At 44.4% G+C, this 23,053-nt stretch overlaps 1 protein-coding gene across 2 annotated transcripts in view; it reads right to left on the reverse strand.

Annotated features, from left to right (window-relative positions):
- The window catches only part of LOC110525660 (PDZ and LIM domain protein 2), a 69,085-nt gene extending 47,340 nt beyond the window's left edge, over positions 1 to 21,745 (reverse strand). Inside the window, exons 1-4 of one of the 2 annotated variants that reach the window (XM_036979772.2) lie at positions 21,315 to 21,698; positions 20,241 to 20,402; positions 6,845 to 6,976; positions 1,396 to 1,547 (exon numbers count right to left, since the gene is read on the reverse strand). In XM_036979772.2, the coding sequence (XP_036835667.1) occupies positions 1,396 to 1,547; positions 6,845 to 6,976; positions 20,241 to 20,297 (341 nt within the window). In that variant the 5' untranslated portion in view covers positions 20,298 to 20,402; positions 21,315 to 21,698. Of the gene's footprint in view, positions 1 to 1,395; positions 1,548 to 6,844; positions 6,977 to 20,240; positions 20,403 to 21,314 lie in introns of both variants that reach the window. The other variant, XM_036979773.2, reaches the window with a different exon arrangement.
- Positions 21,746 to 23,053: the final 1,308 nt, after the last annotated feature.

The following is a 23,053-nucleotide window of genomic DNA, read 5'->3' on the forward strand; positions in this document are numbered from 1 at the left end:
CGCCTTAACCAACACTCCTATTCTAAGGGTGAGCTGATGCCAACTTCTGCCCATGGGCAAACCCAGCTGTAATCCAGCCGCAGTGATCTGCAGGGCTGTAAACCCATTTACCAGGTTCCTCTCTTACACTATTACTTCAGATCATCAGACATTACACTGCATAATATGCGTGTAGTTTTCATGATTCTTCATGAGAGTTAATTTACTGTTAAGAACAACACATTGCATAATGCTGCAGGTTGACCAACAAGGGGGGAAATACTGTAGTTGATTGGAGGTGGCTAGAGTGGTGCTGGACTAGTATTGATAAGAGAGACATGGTTCTGCCTGCAATCTAAAGACAGTAGGGCTTTGATAGTGCAAACCACCCTTCACTACCTTTCCTATCCTGTTTGCCTCTGCCAGTAGAACAGTGGGTCTAGGGGCAGATGGAGCAGAGTAGCTGGTGGAGCTACAGAGTGCCATTGTCCTGGGAAGCCAGGGAGTCACAGAGTTGTTTCTGGCTCGGAAGGAGACATGAGGTCAGCAGGGAAAAATCCACTCACATGGACCTGGGGCATGCAAAGAGGAAGCGTGCGTGTGTGTGTATGAAGAATTTAGTGTGAGAATTCACTGAGAGAGGCAGAGACAGAAAGACAGAGACAGAGCAAGGACTCGCCAACCAATAGCCTCACTTCACAGGAAAGGGTCCATTGTGGAGCCAATTCTCTGCCACCCTAAAAAGTTCTCAGCTAACTTTTAAACAATGTTTATTAACATGGGAAATGGAACAAACAGTTCATCTTGGCAAGATAATTCTGACCCATTTTGGTATTCCCCCAGAATGAAGCCACGGGTCCTTTGTAGGGCGAGAGAGATGGGAAATCTTAAGACGTTAATAACAAACACTATAATTGTGGAAAGTGGGAGGGAGGATGTGGCAACTGTGGCCATTCCCCCCAGAAACATCAGGGAACTTGCAGGTGCCTTGGTGGAAGAGTGGGGTAACATCTGACAGCAAGAACTGGCAAATCTGGTGCAGTCCATGAGGTGATGCACTGCAGTACTTAATGCAGCTGGTGGCCACACCAGATACAGACTGTTACTTTTGATCCCCCTTTTGTTCAGGGACACATTATTAAATTTATGTTAGTCACATGTCTGTGGAACTTGTTCAGTTTGTGTCTCAGTTGTTGAATCTTATGTTCATACAAATATTTACACATGTTAAATTTGCGGAAAATAAAATGCAGTTGATAGTGAGAGGACGTTTATTTTTTTGCTGGGTTTAGATACAGTACAATAGGGTCGGAACTAGAAGCACAAGCATTTCGCTACACTCGCAATAACATCTGCTAACCATGTGTATGTGACCAATACAATTTGATTTGAACTGTGCACTGTAGTGAACCCTACCTCTCCACCAGCATCTGCAGCTGAGTTTTGGAGTTTTTGATCTTGTTCTGGGCCTCCACATTGAGCATGTCCACTGTGTTCTCTCCATTGATCTCCAGGATGACATCACCAGGCTGCAGGGCGGCCAACTCGGCCTTGCTGCCCCCATTGACCTGTGGGCCAGAGGTAAGAGAGACAGTCAGACTCGCTCTACGGCCTGTGGACTTGGTGCAGACATGATGCTATCAGCAACGTAAATAACCAGCAAGCCTGAACGAAATGCTGCATATCGAGTGTTGGAATTTTTGTCAAGGGCTGACAGATACCCTGATGAACAATCATTATGACAAAACAGTGAAGACATGATTGTAATAACATGAGACTGTGGCTGTGATGAAGAGATGGGTTGTTTTCCTCAGTTTGCCTGCCAGGTGTCAATCAGTTGTTACAGGGCTCTAGCTGGTGATTACATTATATTTTGGTTGCAATAAACGTTAACAGACACCACAGTTCTTCACGCACATGGCACACCTCAACAGTGTGAGGATTCATGACACCTTGAGGGAAAAGTCATCAGTGAGACTGTGGGGTTGACTACTCTGGCCTGACCTTTGCCTCCAACCTCACCACATGCCAATGGTCTACTGCCTGCATTAGGGGGAATTCCAGCCTAATGGAACAAACACACACCAGCAACACTCACTCAGTCTCTCTCAGGCACACACAAACACTCAACCATACAAACACAAAAGCCCAAATTAGGAGTTTAAAATCAGGATAATTGAGCACTTGTGAGCACCTAAAGGGTAGGAAGCATGAGTTTCTACTCACCAATGTAACAACGCAATTCAACGTCTCAGACACAAGATGTACTGTATGTGGCAGGGTCTACAGACAATCACAGACTACAAAAGGAAAACCAGCCACGTCGCAGACACCGATGTCATGCTTCCGGACAAGCTAAACACCTTTGCCCGCTTTGATGATAACACAGTGCCACCAACGCGGCCCGCTACCAAGGACTGTGAGCTCTCCTTCTCCGTGGCCAACATAAGACATTTAAGCATGTTAACCCTCGTAGGGCTGACAGCGCAGACGGCATTCCCTATCTGCGTCCTCAGAGCATGCGCAGACAAGCTGGCTGGCATGTTTACGGACATATTCAATCTCTCCCTATCCCAGTCTGCTGTCCCCACATGCTTCAAGATGGCCACCATTGTTCCTGTACCCAAGAAAGCAAAGGTAACTGAACTGAATTACTTTCGCCCCATAGCACTCACTTCTATCATCATGAAGTGCTTTGAGAGACTAGTCAAGGATCATATCACCTCTAACTTACCTGTCACCCTAGACCCACTTCAATTTGCCTACCACCCCAATAGATCAACAGACGATGCAATCGCCATCGCACTGCCCCATCCATCTGGACAAGAGGAATACCTATGTGCGAATGCTGTTCATTGACTATAGCTCAGCCTTCAACACCATAGTACCCTCCAAGCTCATCATTAAGCTCGAGGCCCTGGGTCTGAACCCCACACTGTGCAACTGGGTCCTGGACTTCCTGATTGGCCACCCCAGGTGGTGAAGGTAGGAAACAACACCACTTTGCTGATCCGCAACACTGGGGCCCCAAAAGGGTGAGTGCTCAGCACCTTCCTGCACTCCTCTCCTCAATACTCTTCACCCATAGCTGCGTGGCCACGCACGCCTCCAACTCAATCAAGTTTGCAGACGACACAACAGTAGTAGGCTTGATTACCAACAATGACGAGACAACCTACAGAGAGGAGTTAAGGGTGGTGCCAGGAAAATAACCTCACACTCAACATCAACAAAACAAAGGGGCTGATCATGGACTTCAGGAAACAGCAGAGGACCCGCTATCCACATCAACGGTACCGCAGTGGAGAAGGTGGAAAGCTTCAAGTTCCTTGGCGTACACATCACTGACAAACTGAAATGGTCCACCCACACAGAGACTGTGATGAAGGCACGACAGCACCTCTTCAACCTCAGGAGGCTGAAGAAATTTGTCTTGGCACCTAAAACCCTCAAACTTTTACAGATTCACAATTGAGAGCATCCTGTCAGGCTGTATCACCACATGGTACTGCAACTGCACTGCCTGCAACCACAGGGTTCTCTAGAGGGTAGTGTGGTCTGCCCAACACATCACTGGGGGCAAACTACCTGCCCTCCAGGACACCTGCAGCACCCGATGTCACAGGAAGGCCAAAAAGATCATCAAGGACAACAACCACCTGAGCCACTGCCTGTTCACCCCGCTATCATCCAGAAGGCGAGGTCAGTGCAGGTGCATCAAAGCTGGGAACAAGAGACTGAAAAACAACTTCTATCTCAAGGCCATCAGACTGTTAAATAGCCATCACTAGCACATTAGAGGCTGCTGCCTATATACATAGACTTGACATCACTGGCCTCTTTAATAAATGAAACACTAGTCACTTTAATAATGTTGACATATTTTGCATTTGTCAACTCATATGTATATACTGTATTATATTCTACTGTATCTTAGTCTAGTTCTGCTCTGACATTGCTTATCCATATATTTATATATTCTTAATCCATTCCTTTACTTATATTTGTGTGTATTGGGTATATGTTGTGAAATTGATAGATATTACTGCACTGTCGGAGCTGAAAACACAAGCATTTCACTACACCCACATCTGCTAAACACGTGTATGTGACCAATAACATTTTATTTTATTTGACAGTGTGGTCAAAGACTTAGCAATTTAGTTGTAGTCACGATCTGGTTACCTATAACTACAAACAGTTATGTTTTAGCATTTTTGCATATTTATAAACTTATTTCTGGATATATTGGAACTACCCACAATGCACTATTTCTCAACGTCATATGGAGAGCCGGTGCTACCTAGCTAGTTCCAGCTGGCTAATGTTAGGTACTAGCCATGCTAGCATGTAAATGCATTTCAAACCAAGTGTTTGCACTGGTGAACTACTATGTACATCCACGATAAAGAAACCCTTTCTCCTGTGCATTTGGTAGTGATAGTCGAATGAGCGAGTCAGTGTTGTAGTCATTTTCCGTCATTTGTAGATAGTGCAGTAATACCCACAAGGACAGGGTTATGACTAATTTCGATGCCCAATCCTTTGTGGCCCAAAAATAAGAAGCAAGCTTTGAAGTTGGAATGGTTTGTCCGGTTGAAGCAAGCAGATTGGAGAATGGGAACCATGCGCATGTCTACTGTATGCAATGCTCATTTCACCCTGGAGGACATCGATAGCTTAGTTTAAGGGAAGGGGATACCTAGTCAATTGTACAACTGAAATGTGTCTTCCACATTTATAACGTCTTCCTCTGAATCAGAGAGGTGCGGGGAACTGCCTTAATCAACATCCACGTCTTCGGCGCCCGGGGAACAGTGGCTAAACTGCCTTGCTCAGGGGCACAACAACAGATTTCTACCTTGTCAGCTCAGGGATTCAATCCAGCAACCTTTCGGTTACTGGTCCAACGCTCTAACCACTAGGCCAGTGGAAGGCAGGATTCGAAATGAGACTCAAACCAGGTGCTGTGCGGAGCGTGAATGTGATACCTGCAACCTCAATTTTCTCCCGACCTACCGGTAGATCGTAAGTGTCAGCAATGATGGAAATAAACCGGGTAAATTCAATGTGGATTTACCTCACTATATCGCTATTGGATTAGCTAGCTGACTCTCCCTCTGAAGGCCTCTCCTTGTCTCTTCTTTGACTTTGGTAGCTAACTCAGCCGTCAATCGGTAAGTTTCCACTCTCTACTTTATGTCGTTGGCTTTTTGTTGTTGTTGTTGTTGTTGTTGTGTGCGTGTTCTGTGGCTTTCTGCCTATGCTAGACTAGTTGTTCTCTGGCTTACTACTTAGCTATGCAGACCGTGATGGTTGGCTAGTTAGTTATTTTATCATGCTAGCTAGCCTAGCCAACTAACTTTAGCTGGCTGGCTAAGATAATTGCATATAGGGGTAATATTATTTGGTTAGATGGCATTATGTATTTCCAAAACTTTGGTTTACTTTAATGTAGCTGTAAGCTAGGTGTTGATGGCACTGCGTGAGTCAGCCAGTTGCTAACATAGCATTAGCAGGCCAGTAGGGCTAACATTAGCAGACTAGTTGGCTAGCAACCTTGCAAGCTGACTTGTAATAATACATTCAAAGTATTTGCTTGTAAGTGGGCTGAAGATTTTATTGAAACTGATCAGTCTTATGCACTAACTCAAATAGAATAGTGTGGTATAACTTTGCATTGGGACTTTTAATATGTATTCTAATGCAAAACCATATATTACATGTGGTTACGTTTATGCTATACCTACCCTTTAAGAGCAGCATCAACAAGGATGGCCCAAAATTAAAAACAGAAAGAGGAAAATTAAAAAGACACAATCAGTGAAGATGAAGAGGTCTCCTTCACACATCTCCAACAGAAACATGGCAGATTGCAGAGAGAATGCCAGGCTACAAGGCGTTTGTCCCTTTTGCGAAGCAAGATGGCAGAGGTGTCATGTCTGTGGGTCTACTCAAGTGGCAATTAAGCGTTGCTCTGGCAACCCACAATGATACGTGCCTTTTCTGATCAGGGCACGCCTCACTTCACATAAACTAAGGGTGCAGATTTTTACAGGGGGCCATGCCCTGCAAAAACAGGGGGAAGCTCTCTTCTCAGGCCAACAGAACGGGAAAAGATGGGGCATCCATGTTGTTTCAGTGCCAAGATGCAACCACTTCAGACAGTCCAAAGCCATAGCTGCTTAACCAGAGAGGAGGAGGGAGGTGGAGGGAGGGAGGGAAACATGTTGCTTCTCCAAGTGGGTTTTACAACCACTTTCACTGATGAGGTCTCCCGCACAGCATGGACCCCTGTTTCTTCTATGAGACTGTTTGATATTTGAGACACAGTTCCCAGTGTTCCCTGCATGCTGGTGTTGTTGGCTACATGGTAGAGGGAGTGAATGAGAAGGAATGCCCATCATCACAAGAAAACAGCTATTTTTGTCTGTGGCTGTGGCGTGGGCAGTCTCCCTGGGTTTCAGAGTGGCTGTGGCAGGGAGCAGTCTGCCCTGGATATCCTGAGTCTGTTTACGGAGTAGAACTCTGCTAATATCTTGCCTTCTACAGCTCGATCTTCCTGTTGTTTCCTCACAAGCTTAGAAAATCAAGAATAGTAAAACAACATGTGCACTATCACACACACGCACACACACACACACACCACTCAACCCTAACTGTAATAACTGGTTTCCTCCTGATGTAGCTTTTACTCCAATCTGACTGGATACAGTTGTTAAGGAAACAGGTAGAAGGCAGCCAATTGAGAAACAATGAGAGGAGCAGAGAAGTACAGCAGAGACTGATGAAGTTGAGTAGGCATTGCATGTTTTCCTTTACAGAGGATATGGTGTGACTGAGCATTAAGGTCATTAGCGATTACCTTGGAAACTGTTATCACCTTCTTGAAGTCTCTTCCTCCGTATATTCTAAAGCCCCATGGAGACGGACCAATCAGGTTTACTGTCAGCGCCATCACGTGACCAGAGGTCGCCACCCACTGCCTGCTCAAACCCTGTAAAGGAGAGCGAGAGAGAGAGAGAGAGGTTCCGTCATCAGTCATGCTTTTTTTGCTGCAGTGACTATATAAGATAAATACGTTAGAACTGCAACGTCTGCCTTTTATCTCCTACTTGATTAGATCCTCTTGATATAAAAGAAATGGGAGGAATCTGAAAACCAACGACACGACTAGATTAAAAAAAAAACAATTATTTAACCTTTAGTTAACTAGGCAAGTCAGTTAAGAACAAATTCTTATTTACAATGATGGCCTAGAAACAGTGGGTTAACTGCCTTGTTCAGAGGCAGAACAACAGATTTTTACCTTGTCAGCTCAAGGATTTGATCTAGCAACCTTTTGGTTATTGGCCCAATGCTCTAACCACTAGGCTACCTGCCGCGACATTGAAGTTCTTGCACACCCTTAGTTTCATGAAGTCCAAATGAGAGAAAAAAAAAAGAAAAAAAAAAACACAAAAAGTTGTATTATACCACAGTAAAATAATATTCAAACATTTATGTTGAGTAGATCCACATACACCACATGACCAAAAGTATGTGGACACCTTCTAGTCAAACATCTCATGCAGGCCAGTCAAGTTCTTCCACACCAATCTCAACAAACCATTTCTGTATGGACCTCGCTTTGTGCACGGGGCATTGTCATGCTGAAACAGGAAAGTTACTTCCCCAAACTGTTGCCACAAAGTTGGAAGCACAAAACAATCTAAAATGTCATTGTATGCTGTAGCATTAAGATTTCCATTCACTGGAACTAAGGGGCCTAGCCCGAAACACGAAAAACAGCCCCAGAACATTATTCCTCTTTACAGTTGGCACTATACATTGTGGCAGGTAGCGTTCTCCTGGCATACGCCAAACCCGGATTGTTGGACTGCCAGATGGTGAAGCGTGATTCATCAATCCAGAGAACGTGTTTCCACTGCTCCAGAGTCCAATGACGGCGAGCTTTACGCCACTCCAGCCGACACTTGGCATTGCGCATGCTGATCTTAGGCTTGCTCGGCTATGGAAACCCATTTCATGAAGCTCCCGACGAACAGTTATTGTGCTGACGTTGCTTCCAGAGAAAGTTTGGAACTCGGTAGTGAGTGTTGCAACCGAGGACAGACAATTTGTAAGCGCTACGCACTTCAGCACTTGGCAGTCCTGTTCTGTGACCTACCACTTCGTGGCTGAGCCGTTGTTGCTCCTTGACGTTTCCACTTCACAATAACGGCACTTACAGTTGACCGGGGCATCTCCAGAAGGGCAGAAATTTGATGAACTGACTTGTTGGTGCCACGTTGAAAGTCAACGAGCTCTTCACTAAAGCCATTCGACTGCAAATGTTTGTCTATAGAGATTGCATGGCTGTGTGCTCAATTTTATACACCTGTCAGCAACGGGTCTGGCTGAAATAGCCAAATATACTAATTTGAAGTGGTGTCCACATACTTTTGTATATATAGTGTAACTAATTTTTAACCATGGACTTCCCTCGTAGTTTAATTGGGATCATAGCACAGGATTCTGCTAGGATGTGTCTGTTTTACAGTAAGGTCTATGCGTCAGCTGGGTACAGTATACAGTTGGCCCCCATAATTCTGCCCTTCTCATGCAGTGTGGGCTGTAGTGTTTTTCATTTGCACATGTGCTTGTGTTGAGACACTGACAGCTCTCCTGCTCTTTGGTAATTCATGCTGTGGTGAGGAGACGAGGAGGAGGTGGAACTCCGGCCCGACCGGCAGACACACAGACCACACCACAGGGCAGCATAGTTTCTCTTTCTCGCTCTCACACACACACTGCTGCTTTAGTAGAGAGGCACCTCAACTACACAGCAATGCTCTTATTAATACCTGGTTAAGTGCTACCACGACCATACAACTATTCACAACACACCATAAAATAAGGGGAAGCACTGTTGCAGAAAACAGAGAAACAGAAAGGGAAAGTGTCATTATTAAGTCTATTTAGTGTAGGCTCAATTAATTCAATTTCACATATCTAACAGCAGCCTTATTGCAGAACTTCAAGGTAAATATAGAATTGAAAGCATGCTCAGTCTCACAAATATGTATTGAGAAATGAAGACGTTATCTGGTTTGAGTCTCTGTTGAAATCTGTAAACTTCTGACAAAACATGTTTGACCAAGAAGAAAATGCTGACAGATCCTACAACAAAAAGCTGATGTTTCCCAATTCTGTCTTCACAGGCCCCTGTTATGTAACTTTCCAGCATTACTGTGTATATGTAGGTCAGAGTTTGAGACAAAACATACTTGGTCAGATCAATAACTGAACCTTGGTGCACCACATGGCCGCAGGCTTAATCTTATCGTCATAGGCAACGAATCTGGAATAAGAACTGATCATTGGTGGAGAATGCACTGTGACTGGACATGCTCTCACTGGTCTTAAATCTTCCTGTAAATATGATCCGTCTAGTTCCATACACCATAGTGTTAGAATTGAAGGGATCATCTATCGTTAGGCCCCAAGGCTGGTTCCACAGCTATCCATACAGAAACAGAGCAAACAGTGAACCCAGTCAGGATCTGGGACATCTCTCCCTCCCTACACTGGCCCATTTCAGCCATCTACAGCCGTCTGTCTGTACATTCCACAAGGGTCTGGAACAATCAGCACAAACCCACCCAGTCATTAGCACATTCAGGCAATTAGCGTGGTTACCAGGCTCACCATCATTAACCGCCCTTAATTGCTGTGGACATGAGAAACAGCCGAGGCGCCAGTTGTTGTTCTTGCTGTAATCCCTGGGGACAGACAGACACCCTAACGTTCTCCGTCTCTGGGCTGTTTAATTAGTCCAATGGGCCAGGATCAGCATGTCTCCTGCTTAACTGGAATCATTATCAACAAGGCACAGTGCTAATTTATGATTTATGGAACAACTTATCACTGTAAAGCTGCTTGCTATTTATTGTCAGGCAGTGTAAGGGTGATAGCTGCTTACCTTTGGAAGAGCGCTATTGACCTGAAACTCTCCAGTTGTTACCAAACAGATCACTATGATAATACATTTGCACCAGGTGTTAAATGGAGCTTAAAAAAATAAGCGATGAAACAACAATATAATTAATGTTTAATTGTATAGGTACAAATTTCAAATGCATAAAAAAAAAAACATTTTTTAAACTGAGCCCAGTGGTGGATTATATTCTGGTGAGAACTCGTTGCTTTGGCTACCAAGCAGCAATGGCAGCACAATAAAACACACCCACACAATGAGGAGAAATTCTATCAAGTAGGTATTCCGTCTGGCTCACGTCTCCACACATCAGGTAACCACAGTTCAGAAGAACTAGAAACTGGTCGGTCCAGTCAAATACTCTCACTTCCGCTGTGCTACACCGGTCTACCTAATACCATAAATATTTGATCATGGTATACCGTATATTGCCATGGTCTACTTTACAACACTTTATACGCAGTATCATCTAGAGTTTCAGTTGTGAAATCTAGAGTATCAAAGGTGAATGAAGCAATAATGACTTTGATTAAGGTTGTTGAATCAATTGCACAGACAGACTTGAAGGCTGCATTCAGTTTCCAAGTGGAGAATGATCTCTATGGAGAGTTCAAACTGTCATGAAAAATCCCCCAGGCACTTGTCATGTATTTGAGAGAGCAGCCCCTTCGGGTAAAGGTAGGAGAAACCCAGAGGAGAGTGGAGAACAGCTCTCGTATCCAGGTGCTGGGTTCCAGACTGTTGCTCAATGCTCAAACACGCATGGTGCCAGCAGTGTTCAACAGACAAGCAGATTACAGTCAATTAGCCTCATCTCGCTGTACATTCTCCTTTGTTAACCGTCACTTTAAACTACGTAATTGTGAATGTGTGTGTGAGACCTGCTAAAACAGGTCTGTGAAATCATCTACAGTTTAGCATAGGTAAGCATAGTAAGATTACTCCAACACACCCTTGGGTGAGTCTTGGGTTTCATGCGTGTGTCGCTAAACCACAATTATGGCAGGGTTGCTCTACTCTGATTATGCGCTTTGAAGACAATTCTTGCTGGCTGGCACAGAGAAGATGCGAGGCCTGGATATGAACATGTCTGCTTATGTACCATACTCAGCTCACACTCTTCACCTTTCACCTGGTTATTGCAGAACCAGGTTATACCCAGGCCTGAACTTTAGGAAACACACACCATCCACTGTTGTGGTTGCAGCAGAATGCTCTGTGTATGATTCACACTTTACAAATCTCTTGCTTCTGGCCATTTAGCTCTGAACTTCCATAGCTTTTGTGAGTGCTCTTGTTTGGCTGGCCCTATAATGTTTCCAAGCACACTCCTTTTCGTGAGGAGGAATGTGGTTGATAGGACACCTGTCCTGCTGCCTGCCCGGTCACACACCCACTGAATAGACAGAGGAATGCCATGGAAAGCCTCTCCCCATGTTAAATGATGTGGAATAACATTCTCACACTAACCACACAGTGATTTGATCAAGTAAAACTGCCATCACTAAGGTGATGACAATAACAGATGTGATATTAAAAGAATGGGGTGTTGAAGGAAGATGAGTGACTGAGACGTTCCTAGGTTGTGAGACTACTATTATCGTCTAAGAATGAGCTGCAGGTTCCTCACACTTAAAAGGAAAAAGTGACAGGTTAAATGTATACGCTAATATATCTCTCTAATAAATTAGCTCTGGAATTTCATTGATTTCAATGTAATCATTAATTGAACCTGTTATGAAAGGGACTTAATTATTGGATCAAATATGTTCTTTATATCTTGTCATCAAAACTGTGGCAATAAGTTTCAAAACAATAGAAGCTATTGTTACGGTTGTTACTACTAGGTATATTAGCCATGGTTATGTCAGTGGTGTGGCTTCAGAAAGAACTGGCTCCACTTCTCTCTCAACAGCATCATCTGAGGATCATATTACTGGTGTTAGCACTAAGCAGATTCAGACAGACTCCCCACTTCGCACAGCAATCAGGCCACCTTACCACATCCCCTACACGGGCCATTAGGCCTTCAGATCCACTGAGGGAGACACAGGAAAGTTTACCACTGCTTTATCATGTTCATCACATGCACATTTTCAACATTGTTTTGCAATGATGTATCTCCGCAGCCCATTCAAACTCTAAAGCCATCTCAGGCAATGTTCCCAATGGTCACACAAACACTGAGCAGAGCAGCCTACTAAGCATTTACCATCAAGCATTATCCCCGGACGTTGATTTTTGGTCCGTCTATAAATTGGTTTAGATTTGACTTGGGCTGGGCCGGCCTTCATGTCAACATCCACAAACCCACAAACATAGACATCTATGATTGGTTCAGATTTGATCAGGTCCGGACAAAATCTGAACCAATCATATACTGTGCTGTTCAAACTTGGGAAACATAGACGTCCATTGGTCTAGATTTGGTCCAGTCCGTGCTAGCCTTAATTTGGCCCCAAAAAAGACGCCTTTTGATTGGATCAGATTTGGTCCGGTCCGGCCTTGATTTGGCCCAAATATAGACATCTATAATTGGTCCAGTAGGGTGTTTGCCTTTCACGCCACGACCCGGATTTGTCATCCGCTAAATTAGTGTCAGAAATGGGATGGCAGCCATGACTGTGAAGGGGGGGGGGGGGGGGGGGGGGTGCAGTCCGGACACAAGACATCTCTTCGGCGTCTGGCAAAAACATCTTCCAACCTTTCATTCAGCTCTTGAAATTGACATGATGTCAACATCTGGAAAATACCTCTAAAAGACGTATTTTCAATGTTATTTTTCTTACTGGGAGACATCTTACAGAGAACAGGAACTGTGCTATTAAAGGAGGCAGACAGAAAGTCTATGAATGTATATTGAACTGAAACTAGATGTGAAAAGGACTCGACATGAGGTAGTCATCCAGTGACACGCATCCGTCTCGTCAAAGACAGACACTGAGAAAACCACAAAGCTATCAGAAACAAGAAAACAAGCAACAGTGAAGCTTTCATCATACAAACTCCACCAGATTGTATCGGAGTGTAACTTCTGGCAGAACAACAGCATACCAGTTAATGATTCTCCTTGTGATTCAGAGAAAAAGCCCTATGCAAAAGAGCATATAACAAACTGAGTAAGGGCTCAGGAGAAAACGTCCTTATTCAAACCATACAAATAATATAGAGGCATGGTTAGCATATTGAAAAAAACAAGAGGAATGGCCAAACAAATAAAAGTTGTGAACAGCTAAATTCGTTGGCCATTGTCCTGCATTCTCTAAAACGCTACGACTTGTCCAAAATTACAGTGGTCTGTTTCAGTCTGTGGATTGTTTGTGGTGCCACGGCCCTGCACACCCAGAACAGCAGAGTCATCAGGAAACAGACACAATAGAAAACAAGAGGCACATGGAAGGTTGCAGAGAACAAAAACAATGGAGAGGTACTGGTACATTGCAGCACAAACGGCAGTCAGGGGGTGGGGGGGTGTAGGGGCCGGGATTTGAATGGTGCTTGGGCAGCACGTGAGTCCTGGGAAACACATCCAGCCTTTTCCCACCCATTCAAAATACCAAATAATAGTCTGCACATTACAGATTCAATCCAAGTTGTCTGAATGGCTTGGTTTGGGCATATCAGAGGTGAAACATTCCTGAGATGCTGGCTTGAACTTGAGCCACAGGGTCGTTCCACAAATTTGTTTAATTTATTTGATTCCACCTTTATTTAACCAGGTAGGCCAGTTGAGAACAAGTTCTCATTTACAAATGTGACCTGGCCAAGATAAAGCAAAGCAGTGCAACAAAAAACAACAGAGTTACACATAAACAAACGTACAGTCAATAACACAAGAGAAACATATGTATAGTGTGTGCAAATGTAGAAGAGTAGGGAGGTAGGCAATAAATAGGCCATAGAGGCAAAATAATTACAATTTAGCATTAACACTGGAATGATAGATAGAGATACTGGGGTGCAAAAGAGCAAGAGGGTAAGTAATAATATGGGGATGAGATAGTTGGGTGTGCTATTTATAAATTGGCTGTGTTACAGGTACAGTGATCGGTAAGCTGCTCTGACAGCTGATGCTTAAAGTTAGAGAGTGAGCTATAAGACTCCAGCTTCAGTGATTTATGCAATTTGTTCCAGTCATTGGCAGCAGAGAACTGGAAGGAAAGGTGTCCAAAGTAAGTGTTGGCTTTGGGGGTGACTTGGCCAGTGAAATATACCTGCTGGAGTGCGTGCTACGGGTGGGTGTTGCTATGGTGACCAGTGAGCTGAGATAAGGCGGGGCTTTACCTATCATAGACTTATAGATGCTGGAGCCAGTTGATTTGGCGACGAATATGTAGTGAGGGCCAGCCAACGAAAGCATATAGGTCGCAGTGGTGGGTAGTATATGGGGCTTTGGATGGCACGGTGATAGGCTACATCCAGTTTGCTGAGTAGAGTGTTGGAGGCTATTTTGTAAATGCTATCGCTGAAGTAAAGAATCGGTAGTATAGTCAGTTTTATGAGGGTATGTTTAGCAGCATGAGTGAAGGAGGCTTTGTTGCGAAATAGGAAGCCCATTCTAGATTTAATTTTGGAAATGAGTGCCTTTTGTGTCCCTTTGATATTTTAAGTAGATATTGTGCGCAAATATTGCACTTTAAAAGCCTGTTATATTACATGAAGTGCCCTTTAATATAGATCCAATAAAAATTCAATACATGTGATTTTTAATATGAATAAAGACTTGCTAAAGTGCCAAAATTCTGCTTTTTGACATGTGCCTCTGTGCATCCTCATTTATCCCAGTTTTCACCATCATTGTAATGCCCTAGTTATTTTGTTGGTTTGACAAAGTAATTTCTCAAGAATATAATTTTGTGATACATTTTAAGGTTTAAAGGGGGGTGGGGACTGATGGGCAACCTCGGTTGCTGGTTGGGATGTGAAGGGGTGGAAGGCATTCTTTCTTCGGGTGAGGAGGGAGGATGCGGGCGGGTGGATGGGGACTGAGGGTGGCAATGGGTTGGAGTTATCTTTGTGCTCTTCTCTTTTATAGTTTTTTTTTAAACCTGTACCCCTAAAAAAAATGCAGTTATGACTATAACTACTGTTCTCTGAAGGAGGGAAACAAGGTACAACACAGCTACGGGGGAGTTTGCGCACTATCACCCTCTACTGAAGAACATTCGAATCACGCCAGACGAGGCCAATGAATACCCTGCCTCACTAAACCCGAGGCACGGATTAATTCCTTCAATTCAGTACCAGTCTTCACCGAGCTGGCGGCACAGGGCTGAACAGGTGTTGTAACTTGTTTTGCTCATTCAGCGAGCAGTATTTATTATCATAACTGTACGTTCCCTTTCAGTCTGTAAATTCAGCACTACACAGCAATGGGGATATGAAATCACGCCCCATGCCCACCCCAGCTGACACAGAATGAAATGACACACCACCCAGAGTTCGAACCTGACAGGAACACCTGCGGTACCCGGGTATTGCGCATTCTACATGCTGCCTAACGACCCTGTCCTGCCCCAGGTGTTAGCACAATGTGGGCTACACTGGGGCCAGTGACATCCAAGCTGATAAAACATCACAAGTGTGTGTGGTGATGCCCAAATCGCAGCAGCACAAATATATCCTACAGGCAACCCTTTCAACAACGCCCAAGACGCTGCCAGAACCCTGCTGAAGTGGGCGTGTACACCGTTAGGTCATTCCTGCCATATGCCAGTGGGAGAGCCGCTGCTTAAAAAAGCGCTCTACCACAAGCAGAATTAGCAAAACAGTCAAAAAGTTGATCACACAAACAGACACCCCTGGTCTGCTCAATGTAAATGCGTAACGCTTGTACCGGACACAGTGAATGTAACCTCCGCTGATCCTCAGAAGGAGGAGAAGACAAAAAGGGGAAAGTCTCAAAAGCTAGAGACCTGTAGGACATAGTCATGACCTTAGGGGTGAAAACCGTATTAGGGCGTAATGTCACCTTAGAGTCGCCAAGGGCGAACTTTATACAGGAGGAGTGAAAAGATAACACGTGGAGATCTCTAATGTCATAAGTCATAAGCAGAGCGGTCTTGTAGGAGGGGATCTTCAGATCCACAGACTCCATTACTTCAAAGGGGTCCTCAAACAGCACATTCAATACCAAAGACAGATCCCAAATGGGCACAAAAGGTTGATAAGAAACTGGCCTGAGACGGCACACAACTTTTAAAAAACACACCTCCAGGGGATGAGCCCCTGAAGTGGCACCATCAATTCCCACTGAAATAGCTGCCATATACACCTTCCGGGTGGGAAATGAATGACCCTGCTCGAAAACCCCCTGTAGGAACATTAAAATGTTCACCAGAGAGCTCTGAAAGGGAACAATTACTTTGCCACCAAAACTCAAATGCCCGCCACTTCAGAGGTAGACCCATTGCAATCAGATTACACCTTTCAGGGGCCAAGCCCACAGATTCCAAATCTCCGGCTGCCAGACCTGCCCGTGCCCCTGGGTCAACAGGTCCCTGTGCAACGGGAGTTGTCATGGGTCCCCAACTATAAGATGATAGACAGAGAGCCAGGATCAAGGACAAGCCCTTTCGAAGTACCCTCCCCAGCGTGGACTGAATCAGCTCCACAGAAGGAAATGCGTAAAGAAGGGTCTGAGGCCACTGGTGCACGTACATCAGGTTGATGGAGGGGAACCAATCACCCGGGCGCACTGATTGTAACAACCAGCTGTACATTAGCATTGTGAATTTCTAGACCCTGATCTGCTTGTTTAGGGCACAAGCTCTAAAATGGGATGCAAAGTCCTGCCACTTTTGGGAACCAGGAAATACTGTCTGTACCAACCATCCTAGGCCTCTGACTGCACAGACTCCAGGGCCGAGCCAAACAACCCCGTAGGAGAAATCGGCTAATCCATGTACAACAGCCAGTCTCTCTCCGGAACCAACAACAGAGTGAACCAAAGTCAGCCCCCATGCTTCTCCCGAGCTCTGAGACGATGCAACACGACATGCAAGAGACGAAATCAGCCGTAGCACGAATCTCATCTAGGAGCTCTGCGTGGGGATCCACAGAATCGTGGCCAGGTCAACTAACAACTCAGTGTGGTAAACCTGCAGCATTGTGACTGTGTTCAGGGACCGGGCCGCCACGCCCAGGGCCCAGTACACCGAAGGAGACGCGATATCAGATGGCTCTATATCGCCATGCTGGGAGGATAGCTCAATGGGATCAAACCACGAGCCCAGATCCAACCCCGTATCCTGCAACTCAGACTCCGCCATGGTACAGGCACCCAGGAGAGGAAAGTCAAACTCAGTCCCACACGCCTCTTGAGAGAGCTTGTACACAGCAGGCGATAGTGTTCGCACAAGATGGTTCGATCCAGGGCTGCCTGAGCATGCACCCAGCCAAAAACATACAAAACAACACTCATGAAGGTACAGGTACAACCCTAAAACATGGGCACCCTCATAGATATTATCCTGACCAACTTGCCCTCCAAATACACCTCTGCTGTTTTCAATCAGGATCTCAGCGATCACTGCCTAATTGCCAGCATCCGCTATGGATCCGCGGTCAAACGACCACCCCTCATCACTGTCAAATGGCCCCTAAAACACTTCTGCGAGCAGGCCTTTCTAATCGACCTGGCCCGGGTATCCAGGAAGGATATTGACCTCATCCCATCAGTCGAGGATGCCTGGTTGTTCTTTAAAAGTAGTTTCCTCACCATCTTAAATAAGCATGCCCCTTTCAAAAAATGCAGAACTAAGAACAGATCACTACAGACCTGAGTGCCCATGACCAGCACAAAAACATCCCGTGGCGGACTGCACTAGCATCGAAAAGTCCCCGAGTTATGCAACTTTTCAGGGAAGTCAGGAACCAATACACGCAGTCAGTCAGGAAAGCAAAAGCTAGCTTTTTCAAAAATAAATTTGCATCCTGTAGCTCTAACTCCAAAAAGTTTTGGGACACTGTAAAGTCCATGGAGAATAAGAGCACCTCCTCCCAGCTGCCCACTGCACTGAGGCTAGGTAACACGCTCACCATCGATAAATCCACAATAATCGAGAATTTCAATAAGCATTTCTCTACGGCTGGCCATGTTTTCCTCCTGGCTACCCCAACCCCGGCCAACAACTCCGCACCCCTGCAGCTACTTGCCCAAGCCTCCCCAGCTTCTCCTTCACCCAAAACCAGATAGCAGATGTTCTGAAAGAGCTGCAAAACCTTGACCCGTACAAATCAGCTGGGCTAGACAATCTGGACCCTCTCTTCCTAAAATTATCCACCACCATTGTTGCAACCCCTATTACCAGTCTATTCAACCTCTTTCGTATCGTCTGAGATCCCTAAAGATTGGAAAGCTGCCACGGTCATCCCCCTCTTCAAATGGGGTGACACTCTAGACCCAAACTGTTATAGACCTATATTCATTCTGCCCTGCCTTTCTAAAGTCTTTGAAAGCCAAGTTAATAAACAGATCACTGACAATTTCGAATCCCACAATACCTTCTCCGCTGTGCAATCCGGTTTTCGAGCTGGGCACAGGAACACCTCAGCCATGCTCAAGGTACTAAACGATACCATAACCACCATCGATAAAAGACAGTATTGTGCAGCTGTCTTCATCGACCTGGCCAAGGCTTTTGACTCTGTCAATCACCGTTTTCTTATCGGCAGACTCAATAGCCTTGGTTTCTCAAATGACTGCCTCGCCTGGTTCACCAACTACTTCTCAGACAGAGTTCAGTGTGTCAAATCGAAGGGCCTGTTGTCAGGACCTCTGGCAGTCTCTATGGGGTACCACAGGGTTCAATTCTCGGGCCGACTCTTTTCTCTGTATATATCAAAGATGTCGCTCTTGCTACGGTTTATTCTCTGATCCACCTCTACACAGACAACACCATTCTGTATACATCTGGCCCCTCTTTGGACACTGTGTTAACTAACCTCCAAACAAGCTTCAATGCCATACAACTCTCCTTCCGTGGCCTCCAACTGCTCTTAAAGGCTAGTAATACCAAATGCATGCTTTTCAACCGTTCGCTGCCCGCACCCGCCCACCCGACTAGCATCACTACTCTGGACGGTTCTGACCTAGAATATGTGGACAACTACAAATACCTAGGTGTCTGGCTAGACTGTAAACCCTCCTTCCAGACTCATATTAAACATCTCCAATCCAAAATGAAATCTAGAATCGGCTTTCTATTTCGCAACAAAGACTCCTTCACTCACACCACCAAACATACCCTCGTAAAACTGACTATCCTACCGATCCTCGACGATGTAATTTACAAAATAGCTTACAATACTCTACTCGGCAAACTGGATGCAGTCTATCACAGTGCCATCTGTTTTGTCACCAAAGCCCCTTAAACCACCCAACACTGCAACCTGTATGCTCTAGTCGGCGGGCCCCCGCTACATATTCGTCACCAGACCCACTGGTTCCAGGTCATCTATAAGTCTATGCTAGGTAAAGCTCCAACTTATCTCAGCTCACTGGTCACGATAACAACACCCACCCGTAGCACGCGCTCCAGCAGATATATCTCGCTGGTCATCCCCAAAGCCAACACCTCCTTTGGCCACCCTTTATTACAGTTCTCTGCTGCCAATGACTGGAACTAATTGCAAAAATCGCTGAAGCTGGAGACTTATATTTCCCTCACTAACTTTAAACATCAGCTATCTGAGCAACTAACCGATTACTGCAGCTGTACATAGCCCATCTGTAAATAGACCACCCAATCTACCTACCTCATCCCCATATTGTTTTTATTTACTTTTCTGCTCTTTGCACACCAGTTTTTCTATTTGCACATCACCATCTGCTCATCTATCACTCTAGTGTTAATTTGCTAAATTGTAATTACTTCGCTACTATGGCCTATATATTGCCTTACCTCCTCATGCCATTTGCACACACTGTATATAGAGTTTTTTCTGATGTGTTATTGACTGTATGCTTGTTTATTCCATGTTTAACTCTGTGTTGTTGTTTGTGTCGGACTGTTTTGCTTTATCTTGGCCAGGTCGCAGTTGTATATGAGAACTTGTTCTCAACTAGCTTACCTAGTTAAATAAAAGGTGAAATAAAAAAATATGAATAAATAAAAATGAATATTATTCAAAGATATGGTGAAACCGCATGACTGTGGTCAAGGTTGTGAACTCGAACCCCGGCTTAACAGCGTTCGTTCGTGCTAGTCATCTTACTTACAATCAGTTAGAGTGGCTAAACAGGCAAACGAATAACTAACACATTTGTACCAAACTTTACCACAAAACGTCCAGGAGGACGAAGCATCCATTTAAGTTGGAGTAAAGCCTGGCACATCTTGCATTCCAATGTTTGTTTTTGAAGAAATGTGTAAATTGTTCTGCCCAGCTCGAGGTGAAGAGTGGAAGAATTTAATGAATGTATCCGTGCCTCGGGTTTCACCTGTGGAAGGCAGGGCTTTTAGTGATGCACTGTGTGAAGCGTGGGATCTTAAGTTAATTTCCCTTCGTAATCATTAGTCAACATGGAAGTACATTATGCTACATTGAACACATACTGTACCAAGCATCCATCATGATCCTACTGCACCCAGCATCCATCATGATCCTACTGCACCAAGCATCCATCATGATCCTACTGTACCAAGCATCCATCATGATCCTACTGTACCAAGCATCCATCATGATCCTACTGCACCAAGCATCCATCATGATCCTACTGCACCAAGCATCCATCATGATCCTACTGCACCAAGCATCCATCATGATCCTACTGTACCAAGCATCCATCATGATCCTACTGTACCAAGCATCCATCATGATCCTACTGTACCAAGCATCCATCATGATCATACTGCATCACTGCATCCATCATGATCATACTGCATCACTGTATCCACAGTTTCACCCACCTAATGTGTTTCCATGCCATAATGAAATATAATGTTGTTGGTGGCAACTATTCCTCCTGGCAAACCAACTGTCAAACAAACTGATGAGGGTCTAAGACAGAGGCAAGGCTGTTATGAGTTTGGGTATAAATCCATGATACACAAAACAAAATTGTTCCTGTTCAGATGGCTAGGGCAACTAAAAGTAGCAATCAAGCGAATAATTACATCAACCAGGGTGTACAGACAATTTGACAACATTACCAAGAACCCTTGTATCCAATGTTCACAGGTATAGGCCTTTAAAAATGGCAGAAATTCAAATACATTTTTAAAAATTGTTTGAGTAAATAATGTGAATTACCAAATAATTGAATGAAATTAATGTTGCCTATTATTAGCGTGAACTGACAGGTAAATGAGAGACTCGCAGAAGTAGCCTATGGCAATTACCTAAACCTTACCTAAATCAAGGCAGTTGATCAGCAATCAGTAATAGTCGAATTGTGTCTGTACACCTGCAGATCCAACAACGGTGCTCTCCTGAAGAATATCTCAAGTGAAAAACTCATAGGCGACACCACCAAAATACCCGAAAAGAGCGCAGGACCAGAAACACTCCACCCCCTGCGCGCGAGTCGCTTCCAAAAATACAGCAGAATGAAGTTAATGTTTCCTTCTTTCTGTTCCCAAAACGCCCACAGAAATCTCATCCGCCTCTAAGAGCGATTCGTGCTGCTATATTATTAGATCAAATGCTCTGGACACCTGAACTGCACTTCTATTGCTGGGGACTATTGGATAAAGAACCAATATGAAATCACCTGTGGACACCCGCTCTGAGGAATGAGCTCAGTGACACGTGCTGTTATCAAAATAATTGCATGGGCGTGTCGGGATAAAGCGAGGGTGGGCGATAATTGAGATATTACAGAATGGCCGTAGGGCCTTGCAAGTGTGTCTTAGTGCGCCATCTGCAGACAAAAAAATGGCATTAGAAAATGTAACTGATCAATGATAGGGACCACAACTACAGACAATGGGCCTACATGCCTACAGGATGGGCTGGTGTAATTGTCAGAGGTTTATGAATAAATTTGAAGCATGATTAAACAATGAAGGATTGTTGTAGGCCTGGGTGAGGATGGTAAAACAGGTATCTAGCTCTGTGAATAGATGGGAAGCAGCATGCTTTGTGTCAAAGGGTACTGCATCTCAGTACTAAGGGAGTTGATAGTCACGGGAGGCTAGATGATTTGCAATTGGTGTGGGATTTATTGAATAACCTAAAGGTGCAGAGAGTAATCACAACTGCATTCATGCCATCAAGATCCAATAAAAAAATAAGAAAATATACTTTGGCTTAGTGTCATTTCACACTTAAGCCAATTTATTTAGCTACTATTTAAGTCAGCCCAAACTTGACATGGCGTAGCCTACCATTCACGTGTCTGACTCCAATGGCTGAAACCAACTCGTTGAAAATTCAGTTTAATTATACTTTCCTGTGTATATATTGTCTCAAATCCCTAACCACAAAAGGACCAACCACGCAGCCAACCCGTAGAGTAAGTTAAAATGTACAGTACCAGACAAACTTTTGGACACACCTACTCATTCTACAATGTAGAATAATAGTGAAGACATCAAAACTATGAAATAGCACACATGGAATCATATAGTACATAAAAGTTTTAAACAAATCAAAATATCTTTTATATTTCAGATTCTTCAAAGTAGCCACCCTTTGACTTGATGACAGCTTTGCACACTCTTGGCATTCTCACAACCAGCTTCATGAGGTAGTCACCTGGAATGCATATCAATTAACATGTGTGCCTTGTTGAAAGTTAATTTGTGAAATGTATTTCCTTCTTAATGCATTTGAGCCAATCAGTTGTGTTGTGACAAGGTAGGGGTGGTAAACAGATGATAGCCCTATTTGGTAAAAGACCAAGTCCATATTATGGCAAGAACAGCAAAGAAAAACGACAGTCCATCGTTATTTTAAGACATGAAAGTTCCAGGCAGACTACACTGCTCACGCAAGCCATCGAGCGTCTGCGTTACCAAGGGCTAAAATAGAATCACGCTGCAAGTCCTGCCTCTCCCATCTGATCATTGGTTTATAGAAGCACGTACCCATGTGCCATCTCCTCATTGGTTATACCCACGTGGGTGACTGAAAGGCGAAATAGCTCGG

The sequence above is a fragment of the Oncorhynchus mykiss genome, chromosome 6, assembly GCF_057628025.1.
Source record: "Oncorhynchus mykiss isolate SJ-2025 chromosome 6, ASM5762802v1, whole genome shotgun sequence".
Lineage (NCBI taxonomy): Eukaryota > Metazoa > Chordata > Actinopteri > Salmoniformes > Salmonidae > Oncorhynchus > Oncorhynchus mykiss.